Raw genomic sequence first — 25,584 nt, forward strand, 5'->3', positions numbered from 1 at the left:
GCCGCCGAATCAAATGCCCATGATGAAGGATTACAGTCTATCTCGTTAAAGTTCGCTTCCGAAATAAAAAATGTTTTGGAAGGGTACTCACACTTTTTCGGCGATGAGGAGCTGCCTCTTCTGGTATACTGGTTCCTGTTTCTTCCTCTTGACCTCCTCTGGCCATAACTTGACTTCTTGGAGCTTGTGGATGGACTTCCTCCACGGTTCCTCTCTGGAAAACTACAATCTTTGCGGATGTGGCCTGTACGTCCACAATTATAGCATGATCTTTTTTCTTTTGGAGCAACGTAGTTGGCGCTAATATTATCCTCGTCCTTCAGCTTTAATCTGCTCTCTTCAGAAATTAAGTCCTGTACTATCCCATCAAAAGAAAAATCCTCGGGTTTCTTTCTCAAAATTGATTGGCAAATGCTGTCATATTCCGATGGAAGATATCTCAAAACTTGAAAATTTAAGTATGACTCCGAAAAATTCTTGTCGATTCCTTTTATTCTGTCAAATTCGACGAATTCTTGATGCGAAGAGATTTATGGATTCGCCTTGCTCAATTCGACAGTTTGTTAAATCAGTGAGAGTCCGCATATGCACACATCTGTTATCAGGATAAAAGTGTGCTTTTAGACATTCCCACGATTTTTCTGGCGACTCACAATGCTCTATTATTCTTTTGAATTCGTTGTCTACAAACAAATATATTAAAGATAATGCCGCTCGTTCTCTGACCAAAAACTCACGAACGTCTCTCTCAGTAAATCCTGAATCTTTAAAGACTACTGGCACTGTTTCCTTACCAGTTACAATGTCCCAGGCGTTTTTCTCCATCAGGACAAATTTCATGTCTGCTGCCCATGACACATAATTTGTGCCATTTAATTTCTCAATAGTTATCTGGGGATTCGCCATTATTTCGACAGAAAGTCGGAAGACAATATCAATGAGCACTAATAATCTAATATTTATCATCAGTATGCTCTTGTCGAAAAAAATCTTCTATACGGCCCCCCCCATCGAAAATTATCACAGACGTCAAAAACATCATTTCCATCTCCAGTCCTACTGAAAATATAGGCTATCGAAAACAGAGTCCAGGTTGCCCATAACCTTTTAATGAGCAAGAGAATGCTCAAGACTAATAACCTCCAAATGCAATAACCTAATTAAATGTATGACTAGAAATACATGATTAAAAATAGTTGAAGACAACTTAAAAATAAAAACCAAATTTATTTGGTAATTTAGTAAAGTTAGTTAAATAAAATTAAAAACATTTGAAACAACGCGAACTAGAGCTGAGCTATATCAATCTATTATCTATCTATTAAAAATAAAACCCGCGTCGTTGCATAAAAGCAAACGAGCGCTCAAGTCAACTAGCCAGAGAGAAAACACCAAAGAAGTCAATTTTCTACTCGAAACATTTCCTTTTATCCTAAGTGAACTCATTAGCATGCGGACGCCAAATCACCTTCTGATACACGCCAGCATAGCACCTGGCCAATGAGCATCGGGCACGTGCCGATCTGTTAGGATGCTTCGTCGATTACGTAAAGGTCGTGACGTCATAGATCGGCGACTGCACATGCGAGATACGTCTTCAGGCATCCGCATTAGAAGGTAGAAAAACATAGTTGAAAATTTCTCCCATACTAGGATTAGGCAAGTGACTGATATTATGGTGAGATAAGTGGTGAGATGAATTAGTTAATTATTATATAAGGGGCGCTAGGCCAACATGCGTCAGCACTAGGTGGTTCTTCAGAGATGTAAAACGCATGCGTGCGTTACGGTAAGTAGTGCTCAGCCGGCCTAACGATGCTATTCTGCATTTTGGATTTGGAACGAAATGTTTACTATTAGATGGCGTTACTTATCCATGTTCCGTTCAAATGATTGCTCTCCTGCATTAGTATTTCTCTGTCTGACGTCAGAATGGGGTCTGTCAAGTGTCTGTGATTTATTGGATTTTGTGAAAGAAAATATAAACATGTGCTCGCAAGTGAGAAGGGAAACGTATACTCATTTTGAAGTGGCTCTTTCTAATTTTGGTTTCATTTATAATGGCATTGGAGGGGAGATATTCTAGCAAGGGGTTTTACTTTTATGTTCATTTGGTAGCCATGGTGAACACCTTATCTTTCTGAGGAGGAAATATCTTAATTTATGACTGATCCATCTATGGATCTTTTGGGTCACATTAAAACAACTATAAATTATTTTTGTTGGAGTTCTTCATACAGTAATTACTTTCGAAAATCATACACTGAAAAAGGCAAAGAACTTAGACAGAGATGTGTAATTTGCTCAAAGCAGAATAAAAGACGTAACACTATGTATGAGTGTAAAATAATCAATATGCATTTATCTGTGCTTTGAAATTTTTCATGCGGGTTTAAAATATAAATTGTTAAAATATTCTTCAAGTATTTCATAATATTAAGCTCAAATATTTTTCCTGTTTTGTAGAAAATATATTGTTTAATTTTGGTACTTTTAGTTATTGTAAAAAACAATATATTTTGCATTTTTACTGTTAAAATATCGATTATTTTCATCCAATTTTTTGTTATGATTGAAATTTTGATATATTTTACCATATATTAAAAAATGGTTTCATTTCTGCTTAAGGTATACATTTTATCCATTATTATGTATGTGTACTTTCCAAAATTTCGTATTAGGCTTAGCGGGAGAAATTGCCCCGGCCTGTGCGCACAGTCTGCGTGTAACAGCTACCGTCCTGAGGGAGCGCAATCTTCTGCGGACTGCCGTCCTGAACGGGTTAAAGCTCAGTTTTTTATATAAAGTATCATATAATATGTCGCATTTTGCATTTCTGGAAATGAAAAACATTAGTTTACTACACATAAATTCTAAAGGTTTTCAAAATGCATACCACACTTTTGAGTCAGAATTCTACCACCAAGACGATCCGTTCCTTCAAAGACTTTCACATTTAAGAAGCCAAGTTCTTTCAATCGAGAAGCACACGATAAACCTGCAATTCCAGCACCAACAATAGCAATTGTTTTCTTGAAAACTTCTTTCATGCTGGGCACTAGTTCCACAATTCTTTCTGAAAGTTTATATGCCAAATGAAAAGCTAATATAAAAGGCAAGTTTATGACAAATAAATACAAGACATTAATATAAGTTTATTATCATCTAAGGCAGATTTAAGAATTTCTGAGCAGAGGGAAATCTTTTAACATTAACTTTTCTATATTGTAAAACATTACTGTTAAGAGCTTTTTAAATACAATAGTCTCTGCTTAATGTGATCACTCTGACACCCAATTATTTTGATTAAAAAAAATTATAATAATAAACAAATCACAATTAATTAAATTTACAAATATGCATGCAAGTTTGCACTATTTTAACATAATGTTTTTCAATAAATTTTACGATATACAGTTACAGAATCCAAAAAAGATAGAGATTGGAAAATGACATCATATCTGTATGATGTAAATAAAAATAAATCAGAAATGCTGAAAGAAACTTTTTCAAAGGATTTGTCATACACTACCATAAAATAGTCCAACTATGGGACATTTTTCGATGTTTTCAATGAAAGTTCCATGTACATCTCGTCTTTCAAATGAAATGTTTAAAAAAAATCTGAGTAGGAAAGAAGAGGAAGGAGAATTTTTTCCCTGTGGCCCACAGTTGTACCCCTACATGGTACAACTATGGACCACCTCATTTTAACCTAGAAAACACACTGAAACTTGATCTGGCCTATTCATGTCTGAGGATACAAAGTTGCTCTCTGCTTGAAACTGTATGAAGAATTTTTTTAGTACATCATTTACCTTTTTTTTTTTTCAATTTTTTAAGGTTTAATCATCCTTTGTCCTCTCGTTGATCAATAAAGTTCAACATGGTAAATGTAGGTAACAATCTTTATTATCTGCCAAGGTTTTGACATAGAAACATATGAAAACTAGAAAAATCTCACCAACTAAAGGCTATTTACCTATACTTAGGTCTCAGCAATAACGTAGGTCTGACAAGTTTCATACAAGATCATCAAAAATTTTGAAAACTTAAATGTGAAATCACATTTCACAATCCAAATCTCATCAAAATAAATAATTTTTAAAAATTATCTCAGTTTGTATTTGGTCCAGATTTCAGTCAGCACCTTCTGCAAAAACTCCTATGAATAGTGCAATAGGGCAACCCCCAAGTTTTCTTCCGTCTTTTCTGTTATTCTTAACAATAAATAACACAAAGTATGACAGAAGCATCCCCACAGAGAATAAAATGCATCTTTAAGCCACTAAAAACCGTGAAAAATATTGGCCCATTGTTGTACCCCAGCATTCCCATTTTCGATGAATGTTGAGAGCTTGTGAAAACTATGAAACATTTTAAGTCAACAAGCAACTTAACTCATAACTGACAAAATAGTAAAGCAAATCTGAATTAACCAGATCTTGGAAAACGGTATAAGTGGTCTGCCCAAAGGAGACTTTTGGCTCTTCCACGAGTAAGTAGAATCGCGCACTAAGAACTACTAACAGGGTTTGAAATAGGGTTCAATTTCTAGGGGGGAATGTCCCCTTTTACTTCAGATTCCAGGAGGGATTTTTTGAATTTGGGTAAGAAAAGTTCTGAAAATTTCTTTAGAATTTTTTTATAATTCATTTTTATTTCATTTTTCTATTTATTCATTTTTAAATTATAATATTTTTAGTGTAATATCAACCCTATATTCAAATAATTATTCAGAAATTTTGCAATTTTATGTTATTATTTCATTTTTAATGAAATATTTTACAACTAAGTAACATACACATACGCTCAATTATTTTTTTAAATAGTCCATTTTCTGGATCTAATTATCCGAATGGGGTTTGGTCCCCATTGTTTAGAATAATATTTCTACTGCACAAAGACTTTTTTTCTAACGACCAAAAAGTTAAAGTAAAAAATTGCCTATACCTTTCGAAAACAGACTGTCGTTTCCAGCAGATTTCGGATCGCATTTCGACCGGTGGATCGGAATCGGTTGATGTCGGCGGATCGGAATTTGTCGATTAAACTTGAATTGCTTTGAATTGACGGATGCTTTATTAATTTTTTTTCCATCTTTCCAAAATGAAAGTGGATTTTGAAATTTTTTTTCTACCTTTTTGGCTTTCACGGTATGGGGTTCGTTATCGAGTTTAAGACTTTGCAGGGGGGAAATTCTGCAGGGACCTTTGGATTGCGTGGGATTTACCGATTTTTTGCGCGTTTCGCGCAATCCCGCGCTCTATTTCAAATCCTGTACTAAGTTAACTAAGGTATACAAATCCAAGTACAAAAGTAACGACCAGCAACAGGCTCTGGGCCCAGCTAGACTGGTTCCTAGTCAATTTACAATCCCCAGTGAAGATCAATGGCCCTCTTAAAACTATCTACTCCCTTGCTCATTACCACCTCTTCCGGTAAACGGTTCCAAGGTTCCACTACCCTGCTAAAATAATTTTTCCTAACATCCATGTTAGCCTGAGATTTAAATAGCTTAAAACAATGACCCCTTGTCCGGTTTTCAGTGCTAAACTTCAGCCCCGTAACATTTTAACCTTTCATTTTAATAAATTTAAACAACTTAATCATGTCCATTCGGTCTTTTCTTTGCTCAAGTCTGTACATTTTTAGCCTTCTAAGCCTAGAATCATAGTCTAAGTGAGAAAATCCATTTATTAGCCTTGTAGCCCGCCTTTGAACCCTTTCCAATACATTAATGTCTTTCTTAAGATAAGGAGACCAAAACTGAACAGCATACTCCAAATGAGGTCTTACCAAACTTCTATATAAGGACAGAAGAACTTCTTTTGATTTGTTTGAAATAGATCTATTGATAAACCCAAGCATCTTATTGGCCTTGTTACTAGCAATGCTGCACTGTTGGCTAAACTTTAAATCCTGACTTATTAAGACCCCCAGATCAGTAACTTTGTCTGCCTGACTAATGACTGAACCTTGCAAATAATAACTTGTACACTTATTTCCATGCCCTAAATGTAGCACTTGACCTTTCCCAACATTAACAGCCATACCCCATTTATCAGCCCACTCCATAATATGATCTAGATCCTCTTGCAGCTGTTTTGCTTGTTCTTCATTTTCTACAGTCCCCATAACTTTGACATCATCAGCAAAACAATTCATCAAAGCAGGTGGATTTTAAATGCTGGACCAGGGAAGCAGCAAGTGGAGAGAAAGACCATAGCTGTAGGTTATATCTGCAAGCTTTTCCCACAAGGGAAAAAGTGATAAGAGCTTCTCAATAGATTTATAACAGGGGTCTGGCCAGAGGAAATTTGGGTTCGTAGATGGACCCTTCACAAAAATCCGATCAACCAAAACGGACCTTTCACAAAATCGCGATCAGCCAAAACGGACTCTTCACAAAATTCTGATAAACAGAAACGGATCTTTCACAAATTGTTTATTGAAAGAGCCAATCTCAAATACCTGTGTATAAAAACGATAATTTTTGGAGCCTTTTTAAAAGTTCAATTAGAGGGATCAGCTTATACAAAATCTGCTAATTTTGCAAAAAAAAAAAAAAAAAACGCAATTTTGTGACGCTCTTGCAAGCGATAAATAACTACTATGGCTGAATAAATATAATGCGTGATGTTTATTTCCTTGAAAGAAATTAACAGCAGAAAGTCAGTTTGGTTTATGATTTTGCTTGTTTGTTTTATGCAGCAGTGTTGTAGTAAACTTCTCTGAAAAAGCATCAACCTTCTTTAAAAAGGCATCCTAAGCACTTTTCTCCCCGCTCATGATTTAATGAACAATAATATACAGTGAAATTAACTTAAAACTGCAAAGGATAGTAGAAACGGGGGAAAAACGTGATCGCTTCAAATAGGGTTACCAACTTCAAATTTATCGCCACTAAGCGTCTGGCGGTGCGATGTTTAACTGTTATTTTGGGAGGAAGTTATTATATGGGTTTGATTTTTCGATGCTAAAAAGGATAATTAACTTTAAATAAACTCTTTTATTTGCCGTTTTTTTCTTTAGATGCCTACATTTTAAAAAATGCCATCTTTTTACATCCAATATGAGAATCATACTTTATTCTTTTTTCTAGCTAACTTCGCCTTATTAGGATGCAAATAAATGAAAAGTCTCTTTATTTTTGTAACAATGCTTATTTGAAGTTTTTAAAGCGAAATTTCATTTTCTTTTATGAGTTAAAAATTAAAATGCTGAAACGATGGTTTATTTTATTTAATTATTTATTTATTTTTTTTTGCTTCAACTGTGTCTAGATATTAATGATATGTTTATCTTAAGACTTTACAATGCAATTTTAAAAAAATTTTATCAAAAATATTTCTTTTACAAGTCTACAAGATGTTATATTATTAATAATTATCGAAATAATCATCAGAAATTTGGGGGAAAAAAAATTCGGATGTGGGGAAGAAAATAGTCTAACGAAAAAATCGGATTTCTGGTATTAAAAGGCGAAAAAAGTGGAATTTCGGTAAAATTGGGTATAACGTAATCACTCGTATCGGATTGGCGATAAAAGAACATCTTTGAGCACATGTAGAATAAAAAAAATAAGGAGTTGGTAAGGAGATAGTAGCAAAATTCAGGAGTTTTAAGGGCCTGTATTTTTTTTCCTTAAGAGCAAGAGTTTATAAGGAGTTTGTCAGGAGCGTACGAACCAGTGTCTTATCCACGGGGGGGGGGGGGGGGGGGGGGCGATTGGCAATCGCCCCCAAAAGGTTTGTAAATTTGAAAAATTTCAGGGAGAAGACAGCCAAACTCTCTCCCCCACTCCCCCCCCTGTATTTTTATGACTTTAAATCAAAGAAGTTTCCTGGGGCCCCTGAACCCCTCTCTCTAATGTCAGCGAAGATCTTCAAAAAGTTTGAATTTTTTAAGCTTCAATATCGAAAAAATCGCAGGAATCAACTTTTTTTTATCGAAAATGTCATTAAAGAGAGCCTTTAATTTCATTTTTAGAACTTCAATTCCGGAAAAATTCCAGGGGAGAGCCTCTGACCTGAGCCCTTCCCCTAACATCAATGAAGATCCACTAACATTGCGGTTTTTGATGCTTCAATATCGAAAAGTTGAGGAATAGCTCCTGGACCCAACCTTTCCCTTAACGCTACCAAAGATGGCCAACCATCACATTTCAAGGCTCCAATTTCGAACAATTTCCGATATAGAAAGTTCCGATCTCTGTTCCTTCCCCCTACATCATATGAGATATTATAACTGCGTCTTATAACTACATCTTATAACTGCGTTTTCAGGACTTCAATTTCGAAGAATTTCAGTCCCCATGTCCCTTTTTTCCTCATCTTTCAACATCATTCAGAGATCATCTGAAACTTCGTTTTTGGAACTTCTACATCAAAACATTTTCGAGAAAAAAATTCTGAACCCCATGCCTTTTGCTACGTTATCAAAGGTGGCCTATAATTGCTTTTTTAGGATTTCACTTCCAAAATTTTTTCCGGGGGAAAGCCCACGAACCCCCTGGTTTTTAGCAACACTAAAGATATTTAAAATTGCGTTTTTGAAGCTCTAATATCAAAACAACGACTGTAGAAAATTCCTGAATCTTATCCTTTCACTTCAAGCCACCAAAGATAGCAAATAATTGTGTTTTTGAAACTATACCGTTACATTTCAAACTTTTTCCCAGAGAGACTTGCAAGCCTCCCTTTCTCCTATTAACCACCAAAGAGTCTAAAAATTTGTTCCTAACAAAAATTTTTGGGGGAGAACCTGCAAACAGTCTTACTTATATGCGAATTTTGAACAGCTCAATCAACAAGCAAATCCATAATTATCTTCAAATTTAATTTACAAATGCAATTTTTGTATTTCATAATGCTCGATAAGAAAGCTGGCCAAAAAAAAAAAAAAAAGATAACCTCTTGATGCTGCAACTTTTCTTTTATAATGAAAAAAGTACAATTGAGGACCTAAATGGCTAGTGAAAATACTTCATGAGTCCTCAAACGAGTACAAAGTTGAAGGGTTTAATTTTGGATAATGAATCCAAAATATTAGTAGAAATTCTCCCCCCAACCTTTTTTTTTTTTCAATTTTTTATTCTTGGTACTCGAAACACTTGTAAATTTCATTCAAACTCTTTGAATAATACACATTATTCGAAAAGAAAATAAAGAAAAAACATCATGTTAAGTTCATTAAATTTTTCAAAACTTTATTTTTATTAGTCACCCCTCCCCCCAAATGTATTACTCAATCGCCCTTCCCAACAGGTTCGTCTGGCTCCGCGCCACTGGTACGAGCCCTATAAATGTTTTACTTCAATGAGAATAACTTGTTATAAATATATATCACTATGTGATAACTATTCTGATAATACTCAGTACTTAATCTGATTTCCTGGATACATACCACTCTCTTTGCGAGATGAAATAGGACAGTTGTTGCTGTGAGAGTGAATTCCTTTCTCCTCTTCATTTTCCTCAACTAAATTTGAGAAATGCAAAATGTTGGTCTCTTCAGGAATTCGATAAAAATGAAGACCTCCATCACTACATAAAAAAGTAATATAAAAATTAGTTTCACAATTAAATTTTTTTTCTGGAAGTTAGTTAATTGATAACAACCCTTATTCTTTTTAAAGCTATAAAGAAAAATACATGAAAGTAGATTTAAATCAAATTTAAATTTTACTACATTGAGATGAAAGAGAAACTGGCAATGAACGCCAATTAAATATGAAAAATATCAGAATTGCAAAGGAGGATAAAATGAACACATTGAACATTTGTTTGCATATAGAATAAAATCTTATTAAAAATGTATGTTATAATTATCCCTTTCTACTGCAACATGTTATTTCAAATAAATTAATTATTGCTTATTTCTGACCAAAAGTAATATTATTTTGCAAGTATGACTGCTTGAAGAGCAGGATATGGTCAGAGGGTGGACTTGCTATATACTTTTCTATTATTACGTTGATTGACATAGGATGTTAATACTGCCAAGTGAATCATATGCACAAGGTGAGACACAATAACTTTCTTTGTGACATCCTATGTCTATCATTACAGCATCAGTGATGCAGCCAAGGGGAGGTTTTAGGATTAAAAGCCCTTCCATAACCCTTGGTTTTAACACACATTGTCAATCCTAATATGGTAGTTTATATGTATATAAAGGTAGTTATGAACAAAAACCCCACCCAGAAGGTAACTTTAGGCTGCACTACCGTACAGCATGCAACAGCCTCTATACGTTAGCAAAACTCTCACAAAGTGGTTGCCTCTGAGAGCTGGGACAATGATATCTAGCTGCATAACTTGAAAAAAGTTACTTAATGGTAACAAAAAAAAAAAAAGATCTCAGGATTTAATTTTAAGCAAAAGATATTTCTGGTTACTTTAATTTAAAAGAACCTTTCAATCAGGGATGCACCAGATAGTGATTTTGCTGGATGCGTGTCTTCATTTGCCAGATTCGGATATCCTGCAGACATACAACTTTACAGTTGCATTTGGCTACATTTCTTGTTCATATACTTTTATGTAATACTGTATCAAAATAATAAATTGAACTTGTTTCACACACGTAACATTTTATTTTTTATATGGTGCATTACATTTTAAAAGGAAAAAAAGCTTCTGTCACACACATCATGGTCACACACATAAGAAATTGTGATGTGTGTGACTAAATTAAAAAATTCCTCAAAAAATTTTGTTTCTTAAAAAAAATTTGTTTTGCTTCTTTTTTTATTATCCTTAACTTAAATAAACTTATAAAAAAAAGTTTCAGCAAAGTGAAGTTCATGGCTAAGTTTTTAAAGAAACAATAGTAAATTACTGTGACGTGTGTGACACTTAAAACTAGAACTAATTGGTTATAGTGACCAAAACTCAAAATATATTAAAAAATAAATTTATGTCAAATATTTTTTGCCCGTACAGATGTACTTAATATGATATATGTTAATATTTTTTTCATTATTATGATTATTGCTTTGTAAACAACAGATGTATCCTCACTAAGATTTTGTTGAAAAAAGTTAATTTAAAACATGTACGCAGTTATTTGCAATTTTCACTCTCTCACTTTTTTAAAATCAAATTGTGTTTGTTCTTTTACTAAAATATGCACTTTGAACTACTTAAACAATTTTTGTGGAATTTTTTACCTAATTTTAATATTTTGGACCACAGGACCACTTTGCTTGGAATGCCCTAAATATATTTTTCAGAGTTACGCTAAACACATTAAAAAAAAAAAAAAACATATTAATAAACTTTTACTTTAAAAAATCAATTTAAGGGAGAAGTAGGGTTTTTAGCGGCAAAAATTGCTTTTTTTATGAATACTTTTTACAAAATGGTTGGATTAAATTTTTTAAAACCTTTTGTACACTATTATGTATAAGTTTAAGAACATTCTTTATATATTTGATCAAAAAATATCCAGAGACAAGCCGGTGACAGAGCTTTTCCGAGAGCACCTTTGGAGAAAGATGATTTGCCGTGTTCACTGCATCTCAGCTGACGTTTATCTGGAATCCATTTGAATTCCATTGAATTTAAGTCAAAGTATTTATTTTGTTCCACTTTAAAATTTTTTGTGGCCATTTAAAGTTAAAAATGCTCTTTTTAACAAAAAAGTTAGCTATTTTGTTAGTAAAAAATCCATTTAAAAAAATCAACGTGAAGGGGAGGTTTTTTATATGCAGAATGTGGGTACTAAATTTGAAATGATTTGGTCAATTGGTTTTAAAATGGGAGTGAACACAGACTTTGAAAACATGGTTTTGAGAAAAATGCGTTTAAAGTTTTAGAAGCTAAAAAGCATCAATTCCAGCTCCATAAAGTACACTCCCTGTAGCAGCTCCAATCTCCCTAGCCTCTTCTTTTTTCATTATTATTTTGTATTATATTTAACTAACCAAAAGCAAGCGCCACTAACATTCTGAGCGTCCACAGCTGTCAGAACTGCTGCATTCTTCGGCAGCTGTTGGAGCTACGTTTGAAGGAGCGATGACTGAATACTTGAAAACTTTGAGAATTTTGCTTGAAACGACTTGGAATTTCGGGAATACATTTTTGAAATGTTGAACTACAAGACAGAGAAAAAAGCAGAAATCACTTTGGTGAAACTGCAAACCCCCCCCCCCCCCATAAAACTTTATGTTAATTCAAAAATATTCAGGTACAGTCTTTAAATATGCAAATTAACATGTGATCTACTTTAAGAGTTATTTTAACCATGTTCAAACACTTTTTTTACTTTAATTCCGATAAATACAGGTACACATTCTTAGTTAAAATATATTATTAAGAATTATGCTGAACTAAAAAAGAAAATAGTGAGTGGAAAAATAGAAATTTTAGGAGGAAAAGATTCTTCTTTTTGTCTTTTCCCCCGAAAAGTGGTTTATTTTCACCTAGAGAAATTGAAAAACTGGAAATTGATCCAGGAAGATTTGTAGCTCTTTTTCTATTCAATATTTTAACTAATTTTTTTCTTAAAGCTGAAGAAAATCATACTTGAATTGGAAATCGTGAAAAAACCAAAATATGTGGAAAGCCTCTATATCCAGTACATAGTTGATGGTATAAACTAATTTTGTCTTATAAGTAGAAATTAATGAAGGAACCCGAGTAGCATCAACTCATCGGCCGATCATCAGCCGTTCATCGAAATCCGATCAAACTTTGATCGACCGATCATCGACCGATGATCGGATTCCGATGAGTTTTCATCGGAAATTGTTCCAATATGTCTCATCGGCAATAGTAGAATCCGATCATTGGAATCCGATGAATTTTGCTCCCTATACCGATGAGATTTGGAGCAATATACGAGCAGTGCTTTTCCGAGGCGATGAATTTTGGATGAAAATACGATGAGATTTGGAGCAATATACGAGCAGTGCTGTTCCGAGGCGATGAATTTAGGAAGCAAAATACGATGAGAAGTAATAACAACCGCAATATAGGGACAAGCAGGAGGAAAAAAAAATTAACAGTGGGAAGATGGGTCCGCCATCTTGGATGATCATGTGACCCTTCCGCCATCTTTAAAACTTTCAGAAGGGGTATTTTCGGATGACGTCATGGGACAATTATTTAATATAGTTTAATTTCTTTTCGTAACTTGTTTATTTATTTTCTAACTTAACAACTTTTGATGAGCGTGATTCATGAGCTCAATCTAAGTCGCTTTAGCCAGGAATCGAACCCTAGACCCCTGGAATATGAGAAATTCATATGCTAACCACTAGACAAGTAATGCTCTTTCCCAGGAGGAAAATAATGTGTTAAATGGAAAATCATTTGTGGCGCCATCTATCGGGGGGCAAGGCCATGACAGATTTCTGAACGGAAAGTGAGAATTTTTTTCAGTGAATATACTTGTGGTGCCAGCTAGTGAAGAGTCGGAGTCGATCATTTTGCCCGCAAACCGAGTCGGAGTCGGTAATTTTGGGAGTCAAATTGAACGAAGTGGAATTGTTTTGGAGATAGAGAGAAATCATTCAAGAGTCGGAGTCTCATTTTGTTCGCAATTCCAGTGAGGTAATCGGGGTTGGAATCGTGGAGTTAAAGTTGAATTGATTTTGCAGCAAATCGGAGTAAACCCTTCCAAAAACCAGGAGTCGGATTCGGAGTCAAAATCTCAGTCGTTTTTTCTCTGATTCTCAACTCTGAATGTTGATCCGTATAGCCTTACGTTTGATCAATAGTCAGATATTCGAATAATAAAACTTATCCTATTTTAACAGTTGGGAGATTTCCAAAAATTTTAGATTGGGAAAATTTTTATCGGAAAATTTAAACGACCTACTTTTTTTAAGATGAAATGTAACTCGGCAAATTTTTATCGGAAAATTTGATCGTTACGATCTCTTTTTCCGATGAAATGTAGCTCGGCAAATTTTCATCGGAAAATTTGATCGTTAAGATCTCTTTTTCCGATGAAATGTAGCTCAGCAAATTTTCATTGGAAAATTTGATCGTTACGATTTCGTTTTTCGATGAAATTTCGCTCGGCAAATTTTCATCGGAAAATTTGATCGTTACGATCTCTTTTTCCGATGAAATGCAGCTCGGCAAATTTTCATCGGAAAATTTGATCGTTACGATCTCTTTTTCCGATGAAAAGTAGCTAGGCAAATTTTCATCGGAAAATTTGATCGTTACGATCTCTTTTTCCGATAAAATGTAGTTAGGCAAATTTTCATCGGAAAATTTGATCGTTACGATCTCTTTTTCCGATGAAATGTAGCTAGGCAAAGATTCATCGGAAAATTTGATCGTTACGATCTCTTTTTCCGATGAAATGCAGCTCGGCAAATTTTCATCGGGAAATTTGATCGTAAGGATATAGTTTTCCGATAAAAAACAGCTCATCGAAAACCGTTCTCGGATTCTGATCGCAACGATATCAGCGTGCATTACGCGATGAGTTTAGGAGGAGTCGATGATCGGCCGAGCAAAATCCGATGAGTTGATGCTACCTGGGAAACATGAAAAGTTATCACAGGGTTCCCACTCCTTTATCTTAACAAAAAACAAGGACTTTTTAAGGACATTTTTTAATAAATTAAGGACCTCACAAACTACTCATTTATAATTAGATCCACATATATGGATTTCATAATTATACCTTAGATTATAAGCATTTTTTACCCCGAAAAATAACACTTTAAACATTCATAATTATATTGCAAAGTTAATTTAAAATAATATTTTTTAAAAATTAATTTATAAAATACATCAAACAGACGTTTAAAACTCAGAAAATTGTAATCTGAACTTTCTTCTTTTCCATGACAAGTCCAAGACTGGAGGCAATTTTAAATTGAATACTGGAACTTTAAGTGCATTTTTTTTTGAAGTACTAGTGCAATACTAGACATGTGATTATAAAAAATTACATATAATTACAACAACTTGAAGTACAAAGGACAATATTCCAGATTTAAAAATAGCTCTTTTTTTCTTATTTTTAATAGAGAAAGACATCAGACATAAAAAGTTACAAACAATACATTGTATAAGCGTGTGTCACCAAAAATTATATGCTGAGCATGGCTAAAACATTTGAAAACATGCGAAAGTTTAAGAGTACATGGGATGGTGATAGAAAACTACAAAAATTTTCTTGCTTAGTTTGATCCGATAGTATTTTATGGCTGCTTTCAACAAATTTTTGAATTCCATTCTTTGATTTCAATCACCTCACACTCCGTACATAATTTATCACAAATCACACGCAAGTCAGTCATGTTTTCCCAAAATAGTTCACTCTTGTAATTACTGATTGAGCTATACAGTACCATGTCTCATAGCAAAACATTTAATATTATATATATTAAGTATTATATAAATTATTTAAATTTAAAAAATGATTTACTATAAGAAAAGCAAACTTGAAAACTTTTTTGCCTTGAACATAATACTAATTTTCTAATTTACAGGGATGAAAACAGCCCAAAAGCAAAAAAGAGGAAAATATACGCGGCTTAAAATGTGGACATATATTTTTCTTAATATTATGCAAAATTATATCATATTGATACTATACTGCCTTTTAAATATTAATTGAAAGTTTTGTTTTACTTGAGTAGAAGTGCTAAGCATCTATATAAATAAAACAGAGAATATGTGTGTATGTTCCCTACACAAATCCAGTTTATGGCGGATCACGACCAAATTTGGCGGGAAGGTAATTGGGCACCCAAGAAGGAACGTAGGGGGGTTTTCAAACACCAAGAAAGTACCAAACCGTTCAAATTTTAACTTTTAAAGACCGAAAATGGCATTAAATGGCTCTTTCTACCCGAAATGATTATCCGACCAGTTTAAACTTTAGTGCCAATCGAAAGCCGGTGAAAAATTGAGAAATACCCTTACGAGTTCCTCCTCCCACCCCCCCAAAAAAAGGCTGTAAAATCACCGGGGAAAAACTAAAACGTACTTTTAAGCCTAATGGAACTCGATTTTCATATCGGAAAACTATCGTTTGCGCGATCTCATTTTAAATTAGCTTTCAGAAGGTTGCCACATTTTTTTCCTTGCTGTGACTAAATAAAATTTTGTTTTTGTTTTGAGGTAAAAATTTCCCCTTTATATTATTATTTGACAATTTATCTTTTTTTTTAAAAGCATTTTGTTGTATTTATGGAGGGTTGCGTTTAACTCATTCAGGAATTTTTGATTTGCTGTTTTCTTTCTTTGAGAATGATTATTTTGATGGGAAAGCATCACTTGACAGGACTTTTATTTTCGAGGTAGACCGTGCAAGGCTGGGCAATGCAGCTAGTTAATAAATAAAATAAGCTTGCATTTATTTAAGATCTTAACAGATATTTCAATTCCATTTACCACTTTCAATTTGCCACAGCCACCCCAAAATCAGTAGAAATTACTTTTGTGACATCTAATGCTATAAAACTTCCATTTTATTAAACACTTAATACGAGCTGAATCATTAGACACCATATTTACAGAGTAACATTATGATACTTTGACATTTACTGAAAAGATTCAGCTCTCTGTCCTGTCGCACAATTTCCTCAAAAAAATTACCTAATTTTTTAAATAGAAATTAAACTTGCATAAAAATGATTAAATGATGAATTGCTTAAAAATAATTAAAATTATAATTGTTTCTTGTATTAGTCAAACTTCAAAGTAGAAGAATCAATAAATATTATTGTTCTGAAAATGTCTTCATTAATGAAATACGTTAAAAGAATATTTTTATTGTTTGCATTTGTACTATCAAAAATAAGGAGGCTTTTAATTAAAATTATTTTTTACATAAAGAAATTGTATTCCTAAATGCATTAAACCAGGAAAAATAATGTTTACAATGAAAAATATGATTTTCTCAAAGCCAATTTGTGCTATTTGTATAAGTGTACTTATCAGGTAATTATTTCATGATCTGTAACTTTTTTTTAAAATCTTTAAACAAAATATGTGTTTATCTTTTGACTTTCAAAAATACGTAATGCATATCAGACTTGTGTTTCATTTGTAGGTACTGCAAAATACTTTCTATGCTTACGAATATGGAATAGTACATGGTTTTACTTTTATTTACTTATTTATCATAGAAAATTATAATCATGAGGAAATTAATTTACATGATTTCATCTAAGTTATTAATAATTTACCATGCCTTAACTCTCAGAGTAAATTATGTCTTTCATTATTAATTTACATCAAGGTCCATTTATGTGTGATATTTATTTAGTAGTTACACATTTTCAGTATTTCCCCAATAAAATTTTCTACTAATGAGGAAATGAAATTACAAGATTTTATTCTGAATTGAATTCTTAATTTATCATCAAGAAATTAAATACAAATGTGAGTATTAAACATTCATTAGCAATTAATTCATAAAATCTTTATGACTTTCCAAAACTAAAATTGTGTGTGAACCAAATGTGTGAATAAGTGTGTTTAAACCAAAAGAACCCGGTTTAAACCAAAACAAAACCTGGTTTGAACAAAAAAACAAGGTATTTGGATTTTTTTTCTTTTGCAAAAAAAAAAAAGTTTTTTTTACCAACCTAGATTTGACAGAGTTACTAAACTTTTTGTAAAGATCCCTAGCATGTCGCACGACGATATTGTAAAACTACCAATACTATATCGCTATGTTACGGAATCACAATATTTTAAAATGTCTGATCAAGCACAGGGTATGATATTGCAATATTGTAAACGACATTGTGATGACGCAGTAAAAATGATATCTCTGGTTATTAATTTGCCGATATCTTTCTATATCGCTTATGCAGCATTGTGACGATATTGTAGCCTACAGTTCTGGTATTCCAACATCAATTCACATTGTCTCGCTGATGACGCGATCGATATATGCCGTCTTTGAAATTTGGCTTTTAAATCGCTTTCACAACCTAAAAACCACCGAAATAAAAGAAAAAATGCAAAAAGCCGAAAATCACGGATTTTCAGCCCTGAATTCAAGTTATGACCCTCAAAATCACCCATTTTCTCTGGATAATTCTACTTGAAATTAACCTATCAGCATTTTTGCGTTTCTTTTTAAGAAATAAAATGAGTCCTGTATAAATATTGAATCTTTTTTAAGGCTGTTCCAGTAGAAAAACATGCTAAACTTGACTCTTTGGAAACAGCGACAAAAAAAATCTAATCGCCGGATTGCAATGAAACTTTTTACTATATCAGATGAATGTGTAAAGAACAATGTGCATGAAGTAAATTGGTGCTGAGTTACCTACATTTATCACAAAATGATATTAAAAAGTACTTTTTGCCAAAAATGAAATATTTCTCTTACACACATTCATGAAAAATCAGCTAAACACAGAGATTTGAGATTTTTTTTCCAGAACCATAGAAACAATGTAGACGCATTGCAATTGAAATATTTTGCAAATATCAAACTTTTTTTTAAATGCTCACGTGTTCTGAAACTTACTCGATTCTGTCCACTAATCTTATAGTTGCTTGAAGTGCTAATAGATGGCGTCAAAAACTCGAATAAGTAAGGATACGTGAAATTAGGGTCTATTTTATTAATAGCTCGGCTTTTTTCTCATTTTTATGCTAATAAATGATTCCATATGGACCATAAACTTTCTGTAACAAGTTTCATTCCTTCGTATTCATCATAAAGCAGTCTAGATTTTTTTTTTCTCTAAAACCAATTGTTCGTGATCACGTGGGGATCCCGCCGGACAAATATTGCTATCCGTTAGTTTTGCAGATGGAACTAGATTTTTGCGAAAAATTGAGGCTTTCCATGCGTGGTCAGTGGTATCAGATGTCAGTGCTTGTAGCTTGTGCTCGAGGCAGCAGTGATTATAGTGGAGGAAAGAAAAAGGGAGGAGAGAGATTAGAAGGAGGAGGTCCCCGTGTGTATTATTCGTGTTGTTAGAAATGGGTGGGTGAACAAGAAGTGGAGGGTTGGCCAACAAGTGCTTGCTGGAGAATCTTTCCTAATCCGCAATGAATATCTTTCTAAATTGAAGCAACAAAGATCATTAAAATTTCCTGATATTTTATTTCAACAACGATTTTAACTATTTTTCAAGAAGTAATTAATATTTCCTAATGTTAACGAAGGACAAAGATGATCTGAAAATAGTTCTTATTTAACACTAGAACCGCGGAAATTTCCGTATACCTAAAACCGCGGGCAGGGGTCAATTTGACCCAAAGCTTAAAATGGGTTCGTTGATGTTTAGAAAGAGGTAAAAAAATATTTTTGATGAAGAAGAGTAATACTAAGATCATACAATATAATAGGAAGATACAAAATTCTCTCCCATTAACTTTGATCATTTATTCATTTCACTTTGTAGTGCAAAATTTTTTAGCGCATGTTAAAAACATTAATATTTAAAAAAAATTCTGTAATTTTAGGAAGAAGGAAACATTCCGTGGTTTATTTTAATTGTATTGCTTGCTTATTTTTTATGAATAAATCTACAAAAAATTCTTAAATTGAAATGACAAAGCTCTTACCAGCAATATGGATACATTCTTCGTTCGTTACATGCAATTAACACAGCTCCTTTTTATACACTTAGTGCACTTGCCACATATTGGGTTTTTACAGTCAAAACAGTTGTCAACAGTTTTATTATTGCATTTTGGGACATGACAACGCACTCTCTTTGGAACTACTGACATATTTTTTTCGGATCCGGGTGTCAGTGTGGCTAAATTCCGGCTTTGCAATATGCCTGGGTGCTTATTCCAAGCTCGAAATTCATCTTGCGAGATTAGTTCTGGTCGTCTCACTAGATGGCGTTTTAGGGAAAATCGCAGTCTCGCAGAATGAATCTCGCAAGTTCCAATTCCAATCTCCAAAAGACGGGGAAAAAGCGACTTTTCGCGCGTTTGCTTGCGAGCGAAATCTCGACTGCCCCAAAGCAGGTGAGATTATGCGATTTTTGTGATACAATTATGGGAGTTGGTTTTTCTGAAAGGTATTGGCAGGCCGAGGACTGCTGATGGCCTTTGAAAAAATTGAGAAAGGTGACAAATTTGAAAACAAAGGTGACTAAAAGGTGACAAAAAAGTAACTAAAAGGTGACCAAAAGCACTTTGTTAAGAACTCAAAAAACAGAAAAGGATTATCCCTTTTTACTGACTTTTACCAAAATAGCCTATATATTTCTTGTAAAGAGTTCTTTACAATTTTGGAAATGAATATTATAGGGCTAGAAGCAGTAAAATAAAAATTTTAAGACATTTTCAAAAAACTTTCAGTGTAAACTCTATGTAAGCTTATTATATATATATATATATATATATATATATATATATATATATATATATATATATATATATATATATATATATATATATATATTTAATCAGCATAATAAAGCTTGAAATTGTGAAGTAAAAAGCAAGATGATGCATTTCTTGAACATACAATTTATGTTATTCAATCACATTTTTAGTATTGTTTTTTTCTTTTTTTTTTTAGCTTGTTGAAAAATGATCAGCATTCTTTCTTTTTTCTTAGTAAATACAAAGCATAAATATTAAATCGAAAGTCTTGACAGTAGAGAATAACTGAGAAAACCAATTTGAAAAATCAGACTTTAACAAAATGATAATTGTACTTACAATGCAAAAATAAAATGATGAAAATATCATTTCATATGCCTGAAAATGTTCATAATTTTTTCTTTCTTGTTTTATTTATTTTTTATTTTTTTAGCAAGCTCTGAAAATATTCCATGACATGTCCATGGGAGGTAAAAAATGTAGTGTTAAATCAAGTTATTAATAATTACAAAAACAAAAGTGACGACCAGCAACAGGCTCTGGGCCCAGCTAGACTGGTCCTAGTCAATTTGCAATCCCCAACTTATCAGGCTTAGGAATAAAAAATAATGCCGAATAAGCAGGAATGCTGTCATGGTCTCTTCTGATTTGATCAAAATAGGGGTGATAAAAATAACGATGTGAGGGTATTTGATGTGAGGATACTTTTTTTTTTCAATTGGGACTCATTTGTTAGCTCCGTTGGTTGGCTGTTTTTTTTTTCTTTTTTTTTTTTTAAACATAAATTTATTCCTTATTGAATCTAGAAAAATAATATCGCATTTATCAAAAATACTGTCATAGTGCATTTTGTTCCAAATAGGTTTACAGCAGTTTTTTTGTTCAAATTCAATAAATAAATAAACACTAACCGCCACTTATAAAATCTCTGGATTATAAAATCAGCAGCTTTTTGAAATGAATGTGGAAGAACCAAATCATTACATTACCAAACCATGTTAAAACCGTACTTTAATAAAATCAATCTCGCCGTTACATAAAATAAAGCTTTTGGCTAGCATTTGCTTCTAAAAGCTTTATTTTTACTGGAACTAGCCATATAAAGCATTGAAAATTAAAAAAAATTTGGAGATTCTCTGAGACGCACCAAAAAAGGAAATGTTAAGAAATGTTTACTGTTGGGGAGAATTTCTAATCTAATAATATCTCCCCAATGTTTCTTTGATACTAGCAGAGTGAGTTCGGAAATAAGACTTAACAAATTATTTCTAACTTTCATGAAGTTTATTTAAACAATAATGTAAATAGTTAAAAACATGCTGTAAATGATAAAAATAAATACTAACAACATAATCTCTCTACATGCTACTTTTGCATGATAACACTGCAATGCAAACTGCATGACTTTTGACTAAAAAACTTCGATGAAGTAGAAATAGTTTGTCAAGTTCTTATTTCCGAACTCACTCTGCTAGTATCAAAGAAACATTGGGGAGATATTATTAGATTAGAAATTCTCCCCAACACGGGTTATGGGCCCAGTCCCTTTCCTGTGCAGACCTAGTGAAAATATTTTTGGATAAGACTAGGAAATGATAAAGAGTGTACATGCATCTGTAAAAAGGCGGGGTTGTACTGCTGCCAAAAGTACATGTACCGTTGGATGGTGTACATTTCGATATTTTTCAGAAATTTTGAAAAAAATTTTTTTGGAAGCTGCAAATTCGATGACCCATCTGAAGATGAAGTTATTGGAATGTTGAGATGGGGGGGGGGGGGCGACCAAGATAGAAGCGACTTAAAAGATTTTACCAAAATTCAAGAATACTAAAGTTTGAAAAAAAAAAGAAAAATGGCAAATTTCGCGATTCAGATTGAAAAGCTCAACAACAAGAATTACCTCGAATGGTCGACGAATATGAAGTTCCTTCTCATGGAACGGAATGTATGGGACATCACTGACGGAAAAGAGAAAGAACCAGTCATTAATGAGAGGACGAATGAAACAGAAAAAGATGTGAAAGCATTTATTGTGAGGAAGCGAACTGCAGTCTCTCTAATCTTCTTGAATATTGAACAAAATCTAAGAAAAATAGTTGAAACTATAGAAGATCCATGCGAATCTTGGAAGAAACTAAAATTACATTTTTTTCCGGAGAATAGATGTATAAGTATGCAACTCTTCATTGAGCTGAATCAATGCAAGAAAGAGAATGGAGAAAAGCTGAATTTATTCGCGGCGCGTCTGCGGAGAATTTTCGACAAAATCAAAGTTGCTTATTCGAATTTCCCGGAGGACTGTATTTCTTTTAAATTACTGCAAAGTTTACCAGAAACATATGATCATCTAATTCAACAGATTTTGATGAGGAAAGATGAAGATTTTACATTCGAGAAAATCCTGGTTGACCTAATTATTGAAGAAAACCGTCAAGAAATGAAAGAAGAGAAGACAAATGAGATGCAGGTTTTCCAAGTTAAATCTAAAATTCGATGTCACAAGTGTCATGAAGATGGGCATATAAGAAGCAGATGCCCTTACGTCAAAAATGAAGACCGTCAAAGATTGACTTCACGAGAAAGAAATAAAAGAGGAAACCAACACCAATCCCGGAAAGAATGGAGGGAAGAAGGTACGAGCCCAAGGAATAGAAATCGCCGATGGAGTTCTAGAAGGAAGTTCCAGGAGCGTCGCCGATCACCTTCAAATAACAGATGTGAGTATCCTTTGTATTTCTTGTCAGAGGCAAATCTTAGTCAGACCCAAGATAAAGGGAATACATTTATTTTTGACACTGCCGCATCAAATCACTGTTGCTCAAATAAGAACTGGTTTAGGACATTTGAACCCCTAAATGATGTAAACATGGCTGTTGCCGTGAAAAAGCAAACTTTCCCGATTGAGGGAAAAGGGGAAATCAAAGTTAAGTTCGGTAAAAGAACTGTAATTGTCAAAGATGTAATGTATTCTTCCCGTTTGAGACGAAATATTTTGTCTGGCACCAAATTTGACCAGGGTGGTGCAAAATTTATAGGTGGGGGAGGTTTCGTGGAGGTATCCAACAAACAGGGATTAATTTTTAAAGCTGAACTCAATAATGGAGTTTATAATGTTAATTGTAAAAAGTTTAAAAATTCTCCTAGTTCTAGTCGTGTAAATAAAGAACCTTCGATAGAATGCTGTCAAAGTGACATTGAAACTTGGCATAAACGCTGTGGACACGTCAACACTGAAAGTATTCGTAAAACTAGTAATCTTTCAGCTGTTCGTGGCCTACCTAAGTTAAAACATGTTAAATTAAACTGTGATGTTTGTAAATTAGGAAAATTTAAGCGTGTTAGTTTCAAGTCAATTGATAGAGTAAGAAGTACCCAGCCTTTGCAACTATTGCATATGGATGTTTGGGGAAAATGTGAAGTAGAGGGTAGAAACGGAGAAAATTATTTTCTTTCTATTATTGATGACTATTCTAAAAGGTGTTCATTGTATCCTATTAAGTCAAAAAGTCAGGTTCCGGGAATTGTAAAACAACACATTCTGAGAGCCGAAAGATTTATCGGCAAAAAGGTTGTTAGTATCAGATCTGATAACGGGACGAAATTTGTAAATCAGGAACTAGACGGGTTTTGTCAGAATATGGGTATACATCATAAACTCACAAATGTGTACACACCAGAGCAAAATGGATTAATTGAGAATTTTAACCGGACAGTAACAAATAGTGCATGCCTTTTGTTAAAAGAAAGTGGTTTGCCAAACAGTTTTTGGCCTGACGCGATGTTATATTTTGTATACACATGGAATAGGATTTGTCATTCAAGTCAAGAAAAGACTCCTTTTGAACTTTACGGGGGAAGAAAACCGTCTGTAAGACATTTAAAAGCATTCGGAACTACTTGTTTTGCCGGTATCCCACGACAATTAAGAAAGAAACTAGACCTAAAAGCCGAAAAAGGCGTTTTAATCAGATACGCGTTCAATCGTAAAGGGTTTCGCGTTTATCTTCCAGACAAAGATAAAGTCATTGAAACAATCAACGTATCTTTCAAAGAGAATTCCTTTTTCAAGGACGAATTTACTTCCGAGCAGGAATCACGCAGAAAAGAAAATACCCTTTTCTGGCCTCTTTCGCCTCAAGCAGAAGATAAGAATTCTTCGGAAGAAAGCGAAGATTCGAATCGCTTCAGAGAATTAGATGTTGAAAGTAGCTCTGAAGGGGGGGGGGGGGCGGAAAGTTCAGACAGTGAGGGGGATGATTTTAGTCGCAAACCAATGCAGGAAGCTAGGTGGATTCGGAAATTTGTCCCTAGACCTGATGGTTCAAGAAACGACATATATTATTTTGAAAAAGGGAATAGCAAAAGATTAAGATCGTTGAATGATGTTCAAAAATATTGTCTTCGTGAAAACATAGCGTATGATCCGGAATTATTTAATTGTAAAGGCAATGATGATTTTCAGGGTGAAGTTTCAAATCAATCTAAAATTTTAACTCATGTTTCCTGACTAGAAACAGAAATTCAAATCCCTAGAACATATAAACAGTCATTAAAATCTAATGAAAGGGGGGAATGGCAAAAATCAATGGAAATTGAAATAGGCACTATGCGTAAAAGAAATGTTTGGAATTTAGACAAATTACCGGAAAATGTTAATCCTATCGGATGTAGATGGGTTTATAATTTAAAGAAAGGGGAAAATGGTGAAGTTTATAAAAGTAGACTTGTCGCTTAGGGGACTAATCAAGTGAGGGGACTAGATTTTGATCTAACCTTCTGCCCAGTAGTCTGCTTTAGTACCATTCGCTTTTTCTTTTCTTTATTGGTATCAAGAGAAAATTGGCTACATATCCAATGTGACGTTAAAAGTGCGTACCTATATGCTCCTATTGATGAAATAATATATATGAAGCAACCCCCAGGTTTTATTGAAAAGGGAAAAGAAAATTATGTGTGCAAATTGAATAAAGCTATATACGGCCTGCACCAAAGCGGCCGTCTGTGGTTTTATGAAATTGAAAATATATTGCTTAAAATTGGTTTTCATAAATTTTTATCATGTAATTGTGTTTATTATACTGATAATGTGATTTTACTCTTATATGTGGATGACATTGTGTTATTCAGTGAGAAGGACAGGGATATTAAAGATGCTTTGAATTTACTTCAAAAACATGTTGAAATTAAAATTTTAGGTAAAACTAAAAAGCTACTAGGTGTAGAATTTGAAAATGAAGGAAATGACTTAAATTTACATCAAACTGAATACATTCGTGTAGTTTATGAAAGA

General features: G+C 33.4%; 1 protein-coding gene across 1 annotated transcript in view; it reads right to left on the minus strand.

Moving 5' to 3' along the window:
- Positions 1 to 25,584, minus strand: part of LOC129218603 (uncharacterized) — a 272,334-nt gene that overhangs the window by 147,471 nt on the left and 99,279 nt on the right. The window contains exons 5-6 of the mRNA XM_054852923.1: positions 9,409 to 9,548; positions 2,897 to 3,076 (exon numbers count right to left, since the gene is read on the minus strand). Coding sequence (XP_054708898.1) covers positions 2,897 to 3,076; positions 9,409 to 9,548 — 320 coding nt within the window. The remainder of the gene's footprint in view (positions 1 to 2,896; positions 3,077 to 9,408; positions 9,549 to 25,584) is intronic.

The sequence above is a fragment of the Uloborus diversus genome, chromosome 3 (genome assembly GCF_026930045.1).
Source record: "Uloborus diversus isolate 005 chromosome 3, Udiv.v.3.1, whole genome shotgun sequence".
Lineage (NCBI taxonomy): Eukaryota > Metazoa > Arthropoda > Arachnida > Araneae > Uloboridae > Uloborus > Uloborus diversus.